This window comes from Salvelinus fontinalis, chromosome 22, assembly GCF_029448725.1.
Source record: "Salvelinus fontinalis isolate EN_2023a chromosome 22, ASM2944872v1, whole genome shotgun sequence".
NCBI classification, from domain to species: domain Eukaryota; kingdom Metazoa; phylum Chordata; class Actinopteri; order Salmoniformes; family Salmonidae; genus Salvelinus; species Salvelinus fontinalis.
The window spans coordinates 25,674,074-25,689,970 of NC_074686.1; the positions used below are offsets into that span (position 1 = coordinate 25,674,074).

Sequence of the window (15,897 nt, forward strand, 5' to 3'; positions counted from 1 at the left end):
TTCAAATTGCTGCAAAGAAACCACTACTAAAGGACACCAATAATAAGAAGAGACTTGCTTGGGCCAAGAAACACGAGCAATGGACATAAGACCAGTGGAAATCTGTCCTTTGGTCTGATGAGTCCAAATTTGCGATTTTTGGTTCCAACCCCAGTGTCTTTGTGAGACGCAGAGGAGGTGAATGGATGATCTCCGCATGTGTGGTTCCCACCATGAAGCATGGAGGAGGTGTGATGGTGTGGGGTTACTTTGCTGGTGACACTGTTGGTGATTTATTTAGAATTCATGACCCACTTAACCAGCATGGCTACCACAGCATTCTGCAGTGATACCCCATCCCATCTGGTTTGCGCTTAGTAGGACTGTCACTTGTTTTTCAACAGGACAATGACCCAAAACACACTGTGTAAGGGCTATTTGACCAAGAAGGAGAGTGATGGAGTGCTGCGTCAGATGACCTGGCCTCCACAATCAACCAAATTGAGTTGGTTTGGGATGAGTTGGTCCCCAGAGTGAAGAAAAAGCAGACAGTAAGTGCTCAGCATATGTGGGAACTCCTTCAAGACGATTGGAAAATCATTCCTCATGAAGCTAGTTGAGAAAATGCCAAGAGTGTGTAAAGTTGCCATCAAGGCAAAGGGTGGCTACTTTGAATAATCTAATTTGTTTAACACTTTTTGGTGACTATATGATTCAATTTGTGTTATTTCATAGTTTTGATGTCTTCACTATTATTTTTCAATGTAGAAAATAGTAAAAATAAAGAAAAAGCCTTGAATGATTAGGTGTGTCCAAACTTTTGGCTGGTACTGTATATATTGTTACTTTTTTTCACACACCAACAAATGTCTGGCTACGCTACTAACATCTACTCTGAGTCAGACCTGGGTTTCATATATTTCTAATACTTCAGGTGAAAAACGTGCTTTTGCTTTCCTTTCTGGAAGAGTCTGAATGTTGCGGATTATTCCAGGGTTCCAATATTGGATTTCATTAAGTTAGCGTTCGTCACTAGCGTTCTGTTTTTATTAGTTCATAGTAGAAAAGTCACTCCTTTGTAAATCATTTTAAGTCAACACTCATATTTCTTTAACCAGGGCCACAAAAGTAATGTTTGTTTACATTGTCTATCATAAACGTTGCGTTACATCAATCACAATCAATCCGTTTGTGTTTGTGTGTGACTGTGTAGACTGTAGACTGTTGATCTACTCTGTGTGTTTTCACGCAGGCTTACAACAGCTGACAGAGAACCGAGAGACACTGTGCTGCTGTCAATGTGTCTTGGTGACACCGAGAGGGCTCTAGAAGTGGCCTGGTTGTTGACTTGGATAGTATCTCAATAGTCTAAAGTGGCTTCCTCTCCTTGTCTCCTCTCCTTCATCTCAATAGTCAAAAGTAGTTCAAGTTCATGGGAAACTGGCTCGCATCTGGTGTGGTGTCACAACTGTTTTTCCCTCAATTGCATTTGAATTACTTGTGTGACAGCCCTAGTCTGCCTGCCTTGCTTCACACTCTTCACACACAGCCTACATAATCATCTCACTCCTAGCTACGTCTGTGGCAAGATCATCTCTGTCTGTTAGAAACAAAAACTCTGTCCTCCTGAGATTTAGTATTGATTTAGTATTTATCAGCACTAGAGAACAGCCTTGCTGAATAGGGCTTGACAAGCTCATTACTGATGTTTTACACCTCAAGGAACTCATAAGTGAACTGAAAAAATGTATGAACAGATCCAGACCATTTTCATACCCAATTTTCATTTTTATTTTTTACCTTCTGTGTACAACTTTATCTAATACTTAACAATAATATCTTCCACATCATTACCCTCCTCCATAGTGTCCAACACCTCAATCTCATTCCCATATTTTATAAATAGTTTTTCTTTATACACTGGACCCATTTCTTTCGAATAATTGTGGTTATCCACTTTTCACGACTGATGCATATGCCCCTGTGGCCATTCACAGCCCGCAATCTGATTTAATGTGGCCCCTACTTCTAGTTCAGGCTTTCATTCACACATCTCCCTTCACCATTAGTCTTGACTGGGAGCCAATTCCCTCTATTTTCTGCATCAGTAATATTCCTTTATTTTTTCTCTCTTTTTTTTCACTTAGACACCTCTGCTAATAGCCCGGACCCATTTCTCCTATCTTCTAAATGAATGGTGTTTACCCTCGTCAGCCAGTAATAGCTAGTCCTGATTCACTGCTCTCCACATATTCAGTTATACTATTTTTTTCGCTCTTTATTGCTGACTCCCCTCCTTCCTTCCTTCCTTCCTTCCTTCCTTCCTTCCTTCCTTCCTTCCTTCCTTCCTTCCTTCTCTCCTTCCTTCGCTCCCTACCCTCCTTCCTCTAGTTCAGTAACTTGTTCTGATCCATTGCCCTGTGTTGGCCCAGCTCTCCCTTAATGGACCATAATACTCCCTCAGTGAAGTGATACTCAGCCCATAAAGAGCCATATTCCATTTTTTATAGGCCAGGATATATGATGTCCATTATAGTTTTGGGGGGGAAATGTTGACTGGACATTTTTTGGAGGAACTGTTGTTATGGCTTGCTAATGTAGACTCATAAAGTAGAGTCTAGTCTATTGTTTGACTCTCTCCATCTGTCTACAGAGCATTCAGAAAGTATTCATACCCCTTGACTTATTTCACATTTTGTTGTGTTACAGCCTGAATTCAAAATGGATTAAATCTACATGTTTTTCTCACCTATCTCCAACGAATAACCTACAATGACAAAGTGCACATTTATTTAAAATGAAATTCAGAAATATCTCATTTACATAAGTATCCACACCCCTGAGTCAATACATGTTTGAATTACCTTTGGCAGCGATTACAGCTGTGCGTCTTTCTGAGTAAGTCTTCTAAGAGCTTTGCACACCTGGATTGTACAACAATTGCACAATATTATTTTGAAATTTCTTCAAGCTCTGTCAAGTTGGTTGTTGATAATTGCTAGACAGCCATTTTCAAGTCTTGCCATAGATTTCAAGTGGATTTAATTCAAAACTGTAACTAGGCCACTCATGAATATTCAATGTTGGCTTGGTAATATACTCCAGTGTATATTTGGCCATGTTTTAGGTTATTGTCCTGCTGAAAGGTGAATTTGTCTCCCAGTGTCTGGTGTAAAGCAGACTGAACAAGGTTTTCCTCTAGGATGTTGCCTGTGCTTAGCTCCATTCCATTTATTTTAACTCCCTGGTCCTTGCCGATGACAAGCATACCCATAACATGATGCAGCCAGCACCATGCTTGAAAATATGAAGAGTGGTACTCAGTGATGTGTTCTGTTGGATTTGCCCCAAACATAACTCTATGTATTCAGGACATAAAGTAGATTTTTTAGTCACATTTTTTGCAATTTTACATTAGTGCCTTATGCATGTTTTGGAATATTTGTATTCTGTACAGGCTTCCTTCTTTTCACTCTGTAGTTACTCCACAATACTAACCCAAATGACAATGTTGTTGATCCATCCTCAGCTTTCTCCTATCACAGCCAGTAAACTCTGTAACTGTTTTAAAGTCACCATTGGCCTCATGGTGAAATCCCTGAGCGGTTTCCTTACTCTCCGGCAACTGATTTAGGAAGGACACCTGTATCTTTGTTGTGACTGGGTGTATTGATACACCATCCAAAATGTAATTAATAACTTCACTATGCTATAAGGGATATTTAATGTCTGCTTTTTTATTTGACCCATCTACCAATAGGTGCCCTTCTTTGCGAGGCATTGGAAAACCTCCTTAGTCTTTGTGGTTGAATCTGTGTTTGAAATTCACTACTCGACTGAGGGAACTTACAGATTATTGTGTGGGGTACAGCGATGAGGTAGTCATTCAAAAATCATGTTAAACACTAGTAATGCACACGGAGTGAATGAATGCAACTTATTATGTGACTTATTGAACACATTTTTACTCCTGAACATATTTAGGCTCGCCATAACAAAGAGGTTGAATATTTGTTGACTCAAGACATTTCAGCTTTTCATTATTAATTCATTTTTAAGAATTTCTAAAATCATAATTCCACATTGACATTATGTGGGTAGGGCCAGTGACAAAATCTAAATGTAATTTTAAATTCAGGTTATAACACAACAAAATGTGGAAAAAGTCAAGGGGTGTGAATACTTTCTGAAGGCACTGTATATCATCTCAAAAGATTAGATATAAAATATTTTATTGACTTCTCATTCCTTCTTTCCCCTCCTCTTTCTCCCTCTCTTCTCTCTCCCACCTCCTCTCTCTCTCTCTCTCTCTCTCTCTCTCTCTCTCTCTCTCTCTCTCTCTCTCTCTCTCTCTCTCTCTCTCTTTCTCCCCTCTCCCCCTTTTCTCTCTCTCTCTCTCTCACCCCCACCCTCCTTCTCCGCCCTCCTTCTCTAATTTTCTCTCTCTCTCTCTCTTGCTCTCTCTCTCTTGCTCTCTCTCTCTCTCTTGCTCTCTCTGTATCTCTCTCTGTAGTATTTTATCTACTGTTGTATCCTGGGTCTGGTGTCATGTTCTGTGTTCCTGAGGATAAACTACGAGCTGAAGATGGTTGTCATGCTAGTTGCCGTGGTGACCTACAACATCATCATCCTCCAGACACACGCACACCTGCTGGACGGATACAGTACTGCACTCTACAGCACACAGACACTGGACAGGTACACACACAAACACATGCACACACACACTGAACAAGCTAGAGAGACAGCTTTCCTTTTATGAAAACCCTGGTATTAACACAATGCTCCTTTCCTTCGGCCCTGATGTAATATATAGGGTAGAAGCCACAGACATACAGCCTTCAGGGAATGACTGTGCATGTGTGTGTAGGGTTGAGGCACACACACATGCACACACAAGCACATAGAAACCAACCAACCCACCCACCCACACACACAAAACAAAACAAAACACACACACACACACACACACACACAGTTAACACTGTTTCTTCCCTTACTGTGATTTGTGCAATAATAGGCCAGGATTCAGAGCCACAGACAAAGTCATTAGGGAATGTCTGTCAAAGCGATATTCCTTTCAACTGTCAATCAAAAGTTGTCGCTATGGAATAGAACTCGGTTGCTGGGGTAATTGTTGTTCGGATCATGACTGACAGGTTCTATGATATTGGGTTTTTGTCTTCATAGAGTGGAATTTATTTTGATGATATGAATGACGGTTAGAAAGAGAGAGAGAGAGAGAGAGAGAGAGAGAGAGAGAGAGAGAGAGAGAGAGAGAGAGAGAGAGAGACAGAGAGAGAGAGAGAGAGAGAGAGTAGGAGAGAGAGAGAGAGAGAGAGAGAGAGAGAGAGAGTAGAGAGAGAGAGAGAGAGAGAGAGAGAGAGAGAGAGACAGAGAGAGAGAGAGAGAGAGAGTAGGAGAGAGAGAGAGAGAGAGAGAGAGACAGAGAGAGAGAGAGAGAGAGAGAGAGAGAGAGAGAGAGGAGAGAGAGAGAGAGAGAGAGGAGAGAGAGAGAGAGAGAGAGAGAGAGAGAGAGAGAGAGTAAGAGAGAGAGTAAGAGAGAGAGTAAGAGAGAGAGAGAGAGAGAGAGAGAGAGAGAGAGAGAGAGAGAGAGAGTAAGAGAGAGTAAGAGAGAGTAAGAGAGAGAGTAAGAGAGAGAGAGAGAGAGAGAGAGAGAGAGAGAGAGAGAGAGAGAGAGAGAACAGAGCAGGGGATTCACTCCTGAGATCAAGTTATTACATTGATTGAAAGTTGCACTTTATGGTTGTTTTGTTTTTATTCTTTCATCGCTATTTTTCTCTCTCATCCCTCTCTCCTCAGGCCAGGCATTCTAAAGGATCTGAAGACGATGGGTTCTGTTTCTCTCTTCATCTTCTTCATCACTCTACTGGTGTTAGCACGACAGGTACAGTACCTGTTAAACCTGTTATAGCTATTTAAAAAATAAATATTTCATCTTTATTTAACCAGGTAGGCCAGTTGAGAACAAATTCTCATTTACAACTGCGACCTGGCCAAGATAAAGCAAAGCAGTGCGACACAAACAACAACACAGAATTACACATGGAATAAACGGACGTACAGTCAATAACGCAATAGAAAGGGTTATATACAGTGTGTGCAAATGAAGTAAGATAAGGGAGGTAAGGCAATAAATAGGCCATAGTGAAATAATTACAATTTAGCAATTAAACACTGGAGTGATAGATGTGCAGAAGATGAATGTGCAAGTAGAGATACTGGGATACAAAGGAGCAAAAAAATAAATAATAGTATGGGGATGAGGTAGTTGGATGGGCTATTTACAGATGGGGCTATGTACAGGTGCAGTGATCTGTGAGCTGCTCTGACAGCTGGTGCTTAAAGCTAGTGAGGGAGATATGAGTCTCCAGCTTCAGTGATTTTTGCAATTCGTTCCAGTCATTGGCAGCAGAGAACTGGAAGGAAAGGTGGCCAAATGAGGAATTGGCTTTGGGGGTGACCAGTGAGATATACCTGCTGGAGCGCGCGCTACGGGTGGGTGCTGCTATGGTGGCCAGTGAGCTGAGATAAGGCGGGGCATTACCTAGCATAGACTTATAGATGATCTGGAGCCAGTGGGTTTGGCTACGAATATGAAGCGAGAGCCAGCCAATGAGAGCATACAGGTCACCGTGGTGGGTAGTATATGGGGCTTTGGTGACAAAACGGATGGCACTGTGATAGACTGCATCCAATTCGCAGGCAGCGATCGGTTGAAGAGCATGCATTTAGTTTTACTTGCATTTAAGAGCAGTTGGTGGCCACGGAAGGAGAGTTGAATGGCATTGAAGCTCATCTGGAGGTTAGTTAACACAGTGTCCAAAGAAGAGCCAGAAGTATACAGAAAGGTGACGTCTGCGTAGAGGTGGATCAGAGAATCACCAGCAGCTATGGACCATATACTAAATATGTGTTAACTATGTAGTATCTATGTGATACCTATGTACTGACTATATAACTTCTGACTTCTGCCTGCTTCAATGGTATTAGGTGAAAATAGAAGTCAGTAATTCATACAGATGGAGGACAGAGAGAGACAGCAAGATGGAGGGTGTTGTACTGTCTCTTCACTGAGGCAGGGGCTTAGGCATGGGTGGGTCTGGGTGGGCACAATCCCACCAACTGGAGATCCAGGCCCACCCAATATATGTCAGTGTTCCAAACAGGACATTATTTGTCTTTTTACCTAAGTTAGAGAGGCACGAATATCATACCCCCAAGATATGCTAACCTCTCACCATTACAATAACAGGGGAGGTTTGCATTCTTGGGGGATATGATATTTATGCCTCGGTAATTTTCTCACTGATCATTATTCACACTTCATTTAGGATTATCCGTAATCATCCATGTTGAAGTGTTTAGAAACGTATTATATTCTTATTTACAGTAAAAGTGAGTCCAATATGACACAGTACATTATTTACCATTAATTTATATTGAGCACAAAATAATCTAAAACACAAACAAAATAAACAGTAAATTCATCCAACAAGTTTGTAGAGTCACAAGCTTGATGTAATTATGGCGTAATAGGAACATGGGACCAAATGCTAAGCGTATGACTACAGTGGCTTACAAAATAATTCACACCCCATGGCATTTTTCCTATTTTGTTGCTTTACAACTTGGAATTAAAATAGATTTTTTGGGGGGGTTTGTATCATTTGATTTACACAACATGCCTACCACTTTGAAGATGCAAAACATTTTTTATTGTGAAACAAACAAGAAATATGTTTGTTTTTTAAACAGAAAATCTGAGCATGAATAACTATTCACCCCCCTCAAAGTCAATACTTTGTAGAGGAATTACAGCTGCAAGTCTCTTGGGGTGTGTCTCTGTAAGCTTGGCACATCTAGTCACTGGGATTTTTGCCCATTCTTCAAGGCAAAACTGCTCCAGCTCCTTCAAGTTGAGAGGTATTGGGTTTGCGCTAGACATAGTGTTTTCTTTGATGGCCAAAAAGCTCAATTTTAGTCTCATTATACCAGAGTACCATATGTTCCATATGTTTGTGGAGTCTCCCACATGGCTTTTGATGAACACCAAACGTGTTTGCTTATTTTTTTCTTTTAGTAATGGCTTTTTTTCTGGCCACCCTTCCGTAAAGCCCAACTCTGTGGAGTGTATGGCTTAAAGTGGCCCTTTGGACAGATACTCCAATCTCCGTTGTGGAGCTTTGCAGCTCCTTCAGGGTTATCTTTGGTCTCTTTCTTGCCTCTCTGATTGATGGTCCTCTCCTTGCCTGGTCCGTGAGTTTTGACGGGAGGCCCTCTCTTGGCAGGTTTGTTGTGGTGCCATATTCTTTCCATTTTTTTTATAATGGATTTAATGATGCTCTGTGGGATGTTCAAAGTTTCTGATATTGTTATATAACCCAACCCTGATCAGTACTTCTCCACAACTTTGTCCCTGACCTGTTTGGAGAACTCATTGGTCTTCATGGTGCCACTTGCTTGGTGGTCTCCCTTGCTTAGTGGTGTTTCAGACTCGGGGGGCCTTTCAGAACAGGTGTATATATACTGAGATCATGTGACAGATCATGTGACACTTAGATTGCACACAGCTGGACTTTATTTAACTAATTATGTGACTTCTGAAGGTAATTGGTTGCACCAGATCTTATTTAGGGGCTTCATAGCAAAGGGGGTGAATACATATGCACGCACCACTTTTCCGTTTTTTATTTGTTTGAATTTTTTGAAACAAGTAATTTTTTTCATTTAATTTCACCAATTTGAACTATTTTGCGTATGTCCATTACATGAAATCCAAATAAAAATCCATTTAAATGACAGGTTGTAATGCAACAAAATAGGAAAAACACCAAGAGGGATGAATACTTTTGCAAGACACTGTACTTAATACACATACTGTATAAGTGAATTTGTGCCAATACTTTTTGTCCCTTAAAATGGGGGACTATGTACAAAATGTGTTGTAATTTCTAAACAGTTCACCCGATATGGATGAAAATACCCTCAAATGACAACTGACAGTGTGCACTAACCTCATAGTCATTGTATCATTTCACATTTCTGGAGCACAAAGCCAAAACAAACAAAGAAATGTCACTGTCCCAATACTTTTGGAGCTCACTGTATATTGATAATAATAATACATTTTATTTAGCAGATGATTTTCAGGATACTCAAGGACATCTTTAAATAAAATCTATTTCATTTAGGCCTATGTAAGGCATTTTCATTTTGCTTGTGATTGTTTACTGTGGGGGGGGGGGGGACAATCAGCGTATCAATTTCAGAAGAATGGGCAGTTTCTGGCACGTGTGTAACGGTCGTCCTCCTCCTCTTCGGATGAAGAGGAGGAGTATGGATTGGACCAAAGCGCAGCGTATGTTGAATCCATAATAACGTTTATTAAAGAAAAAAAAGGAAGACACGAAAACACTTCAACAAACTACAAAATAACAAACGAAGTCAACAGACCTGAACAAACGAACTTACATAAACACGAAGAACGCATGAAACAGGTACAGACTACATAAACGAACGGACAAACAAACCGAAACAGTCCCGTGTGGTGCAACATACACAGACACGGAAGACAACCACCCACAAACAAACAGTGTGAACAGCCTACCTTTATATGGTTCTCAATCAGAGGAAAAGTCAAACACCTGTCTCTGATTGAGAACCATATAAGGCTAATTACAAATGACCTAAACATAGAAACACAAAACATAGAATGCCCACCCCAACTCACGCCCTGACCAACTAAACACATACAAAAATAACAGAAAACAGGTCAGGAACGTGACAACGTGTCACTTTGCAGTGATACCAAGACTCACTTGCCAACTTAGCTGGCAAAAACAAGTAAAATGGCCAAAAAATCTGACAGTAAAAACATTTCTAGAGACTGTGTATAGAGAGGATGTTCGAGCATTTGCCAAGTTATTTGATATCAGTGATTGATTGCTTTGATCTAATCGGGGGCCTTAAAGACAGTTTCAGTACATTCAGAGACAACGATCAGCACTACAACACTGTTTTATTTCCACACTTTTAGAAACCATGGAACACGCCTCTCCACTTCAACTCGCACTCTGTCCCATCCTCCACTGAGACATGACCATCGTTACTTTCAACAACAATTTTTTAATATATTTTTTTATTTAACTAGGCAAGTCAGTTCAGAACAAATTCTTATTTACAATAACGGCCTACCCCGGCCAAAGTTGGCCCAATTGTGCGCTGCCCTATGGGACTCCCAATCACGTCCGGATGTGATACAGCCTGGATTCAAACCAGGGACTGTAGTGACGCCTCTTGCACTGAGATGCAGTGCCTTAGACCGCTGCGCCACTCGGGAGCTCCGATGTGCCTCGCAAGTAGTAGGCTACAACAACTGACCTCTGACCAGTGTTATCATATAGCCTAGATCCAACAACTGACCTCTGACCAGTGTTATCATATAGCCTAGATACAACAACTGACCTCTGACCAGTGTTATCATATAGCCTAGATACAACAACTGACCTCTGACCAGTGTTATCATATAGCCTAGATACAACAACTGACCTCTGACCAGTGTTATCATATAGCCTAGATACAACAACTGACCTCTGACCAGTGTTATCATATAGCCTAGATACAACAACTGACCTCTGACCAGTGTTATCATATAGCCTAGATACAACAACTGACCTCTGACGAGTGTTATCATATAGCCTAGATACAACAACTGACCTCTGACCAGTGTTATCATATAGCCTAGCTTGAGACTCAAGTTTTGAAATATAAGGGACTCTATGTTATTTATAATAAGAGGTAGGCCTACATGGAGAAAATTGGCAGATGCATGAAACAATATTTATTTACAGTCAATGTAAATAGCCTATGATTTTTGGGAATTTAATTTAATTGGAAATAGATCTTTGCCCTGTACTTCTCTGCCCATGCATTATAGTTAGGCCCTATAGGCTATTGGTCATTTAAAATACATTGTCGGCACACTTGATCTCCAGCGCCCAGCAGAGAATTGCACTCGGCTTGCATTTTGGCTCAGTGATCTCAACAGTTTTCACATTTTGTTGTCTTACAGACGGAATTTAAAATTGATTAAATTGTGATTTTGTGTTATTGTCCTACACACAATACCCAATAATGTCAAAGTGTAATTATGTTTTTTTTAAATGTTACTAATTAATTAAGAATTAAAAGTTGAAATGTCTTGAGTTAATATGTATTCTACCCATTTATTATGGCAAGCTTAACAACTCACATAATACATCGCATGGACTCACTCTGTGTGCAATAATAGAGCTTAACATGATTTCTGAATGACTACCTCATCTCTGTACCCCACACATACAAGTATTTGTTACTATAAAGACACTCATTTCACCAACAGGCCAATGGTGACTTTAAAACAGTTACAGAGCTTAATGGCTGTGATAGGAGAGAACTGAGGATGGATCAACAACATTGTACTCACTCCACAATACTAAATTAATGGTAAAACAGCAAAGAATGTGGCAAAAAATAAATAAATGTATGTCCTGAATGGAAAGCGTTATGTTTGGGGCAAATCCGACTCAACTCATCACTGAGTACCACTCTTCATATTTCCAAGCATGGTAGGGACTGCATCCTGTTATGAGTATGCTTGTCATTGTCAAGGATTACAGAGTTTTTTTAAGATAAAAAGAAACAGAATAGAGCTAAGTAAGTGCTATAGGAAAACCTGTTTCAGTCTGCTTTCCAACAGACACTGGGAGACAAATTCACCTTTCAGCAGGACAATAACCTAAAACACAAGACGAAATATACACTGGAGTTGATTACCAAGACAACATTGAATGTTCGTGAGTGGCCTAGTTACAGTTTTGACTTAAATCAGCTTCAAAATCTATGGCAAAGCTTGAAAATGTCTGTCTATCCATGATCAACAACCAACTTGACAGAGCTTGAAGATCTTTTTAAAGAAACATTTTCAAATATTGTACAATCCAGGTGTGCAAAGCTCTTTGAGACTTACCCAGAAAGACTCACAGCTGTAATCGCTGCCAAAAGTAATTCTAACATAAATTGCAAACATTTCTAAAAACATCTTTTCACTTTGTCATTATGAGGTATTGTGTGTAGATGGGTGAGGAAAAAATGCAATTTAATCCATTTTGAATTCAGGCTGTAACAGAACAAAATGTGGAAAAAGTCAAGGGGTGTGAATACTTTCTGAAGGCACTGTAGGATATGGCTGCCTATTGTGTTTATTAGGACATTATGTTCTAGTCTCAGTCTAATAATTATAGACCTATGGTTTATTATGTGTAGGTCTATGTGAGTTGCATGTTAAGAGCAAGACTCGTGGATTAACGTAGGCCTACAAGACTATTTATCTGTAATGTGAAATCACTTATTAGATGGTTTGTTGTGTGCGATCGATTAAAGTACACAGCAAATTGGCCAGTGTTACCTAGTATTGATTTTTCAGTGTAACATTTCTAGTGTTGATTCTGGAGTTAAAAAAACACATTCAGATGTAAAAGAACCCTAGTGTTAATAACCAGTGTTGAGTGGAGAGTAAAATGTTCCAATCAAAACTTCGCCCATCATGATCTTATGTCTCAGCGTGCTCTACTGCAGCTAGAATTTTGTTTTGAATTAATCTCTGTGTTTTACATGTACATTGATTGAATTATTCATCTTATGCTACACAAAGACAAATAAAATACAGTTTTCTCAACTAATTCAATCAATTAGTTATATTTATTGCATCCGTTACTGAAATGGTTGTTACAGTTAAAATGGTTTAGATAGTCTCATTTCTTAATATTCCTTACCTTGACAGTTATTTCGGAAGCAGGTTGCAGATGAATAAAAATTCCAACTGTTGGATGTGCTAACTCTGTCTGTATTTCAATAAAAATACCATATCACTTTACAAGCCAGCATAATGTAACTTTAAGGCCTGATGTCAGTGATGATTTAACATTAGAGAATTTGCTGTCTAGGGTATAGGAGAGACTATGCTTTTATGATAATGAAATTATGATTTGAGTGCCTAAATTTTTTCCGACCTACATTTTTGCTGGCCCTGCCATCATCATATGTTTGCCTAAGCCACTGCTCTGGAGTACCATCCATCAGAGCTTTTCAGAGACAGTTTTGTGTAGGCAAATATACCATTCCCAGTGGACAAGAGCCAGCCCATACAGTTCCCCTGTTGTCAAACTGGGTTCTAGTCACCAGTAGGGTAGGGGCTGTGTTTTGGGGATGAAGTACATGTTTAATTGAATTGCAGTATTTGGTTAGCTGTATTTTAAGCCGTTGTTTATTTCAAATATTTTCTGGAGGTGTTAAATAGTCTCTCCCTTGCAGCATCTGGCTCTAAATATGAGGTAATGATGAATCCCTAAAGAACAGATTAATGATTCATTAATTAAGCATCATCAGTAGTTGCCTTCTAAACAGCCTCTCATAATACCACTGTTCCTGCCTGACCTAGTTACTAGGCCTTCTCAACTCTTCACAAGGATGACCTAACTTGTACACACACACACGTATATAAACGCCGGCCCACAGGTAGCCATAAGCTCTAATACAGGGCACACACACACGCACACGCACACGCACACACACACACACACACACACACACACACACACACACACACACACACACACACACACACACACACACACACACACACACACACACACACACACACCAACGTTTTGACCACCATCTCACAAATAACCAATGAGAAACCAGCACCTATACTTGATGCTAATCAGGCTGGTGCTCAGTGTTTCCTGGAGCGAAGCTGCTATCCTCTGCTTCATTGTCTTTTTACCAGAGCGCTCATTTGCCATGAATACAAACATGCTCTTAAGGGCCAGTTGGTGAGATAGTTCTACGTCCCAAACGGCACTCTAATCCCTATAAAAAGTGCAGTAGTTTAGGTCTATGGGGGAGGAAAATGACCAAAATATGATATTTTTTCCATGTTGTTAAAGTTAGGAGAACGTGTGAGAGGAATAGTTATAGATTACAGATGTAGCTTGAAGCAGTGACTCTCCAAGTGGACAATAAAAAATGAAATAAACACTTTGAGAATGATGTGTTTGACCTAGCAGCACATTGCCCCATGTGTTCTCTTTTCAATTCTTTCATTGTTTCAGAAGTCTAGTCAGCAGTGAGTCAAGTCCAGTCTCATTTTAATTAACTTGATCTGTTCAGCAAATTCATGAAAAATGTACCTCCTACGTTTACAGTAATAAAATATCATCACTTAATTGATGCTATTATTGGTAAACCTTCACTCAAGCGTAGTCATTTCAGAGAGTAAAGTGAAATGATTTATTATTTACTTTATTACCACCATATCTTTACCGTCTCTGTGTCCTCCTGTTAACAGAATGAATATTACTGTAGGTTGGACTTCCTGTGGAGGGACAAGTTCAAGAGAGAGTGTGAGGAGATTGAGACCATGGAGAACCTGAACAGGGTTCTACTAGAGAACGTTCTACCGGCCCATGTTGCAGAACACTTCCTGGGACGTAACTGGAAGAACGAGGTGAGGCAGCAACCATTCACAGGACATCAGAACCTTGAGAACTCAGAATCATAGAACAAAGCACATTCCCATTCTAAAATTCTTCAAAGAAGACACAAAGTGAATGCATTATAGAGCTAACTTTAGAACCACACATTCTAACCCTATATGGAACCAGTAGCACTGATCCATTCCACTGACCTGTGTCTTTGTGCTTGTTTCTCCAGGATCTGTACCACCAGTCGTATGAGTCGGTGTGTGTGATGTTCGCCTCCATCCCAGACTTTAAGGAGTTCTACACAGAGTCAGACGTCAACAAGGAGGGCCTGGAATGTCTCAGACTCCTCAACGAGATCATCGCTGACTTTGACGAGGTGAGTTACTCTGTCCTTATTGGCTACTATTCACATCTGTGTGTTGGGCTGTTGTGGAATGTGTCACAGTAATATTACATCCGTTACTACTGATAATAACCGGATGTTAGACAATACAAAGCATCTTCACTGATAACAGGAACAAATCTGTAACCGAACTGTCTGTAACATCCTTGTTACACTATTCTTGCTAATTGTCTACCCTCTCTCTTTCTCTCTGTGTGTGTGACAGCTGCTGTCCAAGGCTAAATTCTATCCTCTCTCTTTCTCTCTGTGTGTGTGACAGCTGCTGTCCAAGGCTAAATTCTATCCTCTCTCTTTCTCTCTGTGTGTGTGACAGCTGCTGTCCAAGGCTAAATTCTATCCTCTCTCTTTCTCTCTGTGTGTGTGACAGCTGCTGTCCAAGGCTAAATTCTATCCTCTCTCTTTCTCTCTGTGTGTGTGACAGCTGCTGTCCAAGGCTAAATTCTATCCTCTCTCTTTCTCTCTGTGTGTGTGACAGCTGCTGTCCAAGGCTAAATTCTATCCTCTCTCTTTCTCTCTGTGTGTGTGACAGCTGCTGTCCAAGGCTAAATTCTATCCTCTCTCTTTCTCTCTGTGTGTGTGACAGCTGCTGTCCAAGGCTAAATTCTATCCTCTCTCTTTCTCTCTGTGTGTGTGACAGCTGCTGTCCAAGGCTAAATTCTATCCTCTCTCTTTCTCTCTGTGTGTGTGACAGCTGCTGTCCAAGGCTAAATTCTATCCTCTCTCTTTCTCTCTGTGTGTGTGACAGCTGCTGTCCAAGGCTAAATTCTATCCTCTCTCTTTCTCTCTGTGTGTGTGACAGCTGCTGTCCAAGGCTAAATTCTATCCTCTCTCTTTCTCTCTGTGTGTGTGACAGCTGCTGTCCAAGGCTAAATTCTATCCTCTCTCTTTCTCTCTGTGTGTGTGACAGCTGCTGTCCAAGGCTAAATTCTATCCTGTCTCTTTCTCTCTGTGTGTGTGACAGCTGCT

General features: G+C 40.4%; 1 protein-coding gene across 9 annotated transcripts in view; it reads left to right on the plus strand.

Moving 5' to 3' along the window:
* LOC129820106 (adenylate cyclase type 2-like) overlaps window positions 1-15,897 on the plus strand; it is a 98,177-nt gene that overhangs the window by 74,626 nt on the left and 7,654 nt on the right. For all 9 annotated transcript variants that reach the window (XR_008754153.1, XM_055876981.1, XM_055876976.1 and 6 more), the window contains 4 exons: window positions 4,493-4,677; window positions 5,803-5,887; window positions 14,393-14,551; window positions 14,758-14,904. Coding sequence is in view for 8 of the 9 variants with exons in the window: in XM_055876981.1 (XP_055732956.1) it covers window positions 4,493-4,677; window positions 5,803-5,887; window positions 14,393-14,551; window positions 14,758-14,904 (576 nt within the window). In the remaining variant the exon portion in view is untranslated. The remainder of the gene's footprint in view (window positions 1-4,492; window positions 4,678-5,802; window positions 5,888-14,392; window positions 14,552-14,757; window positions 14,905-15,897) is intronic.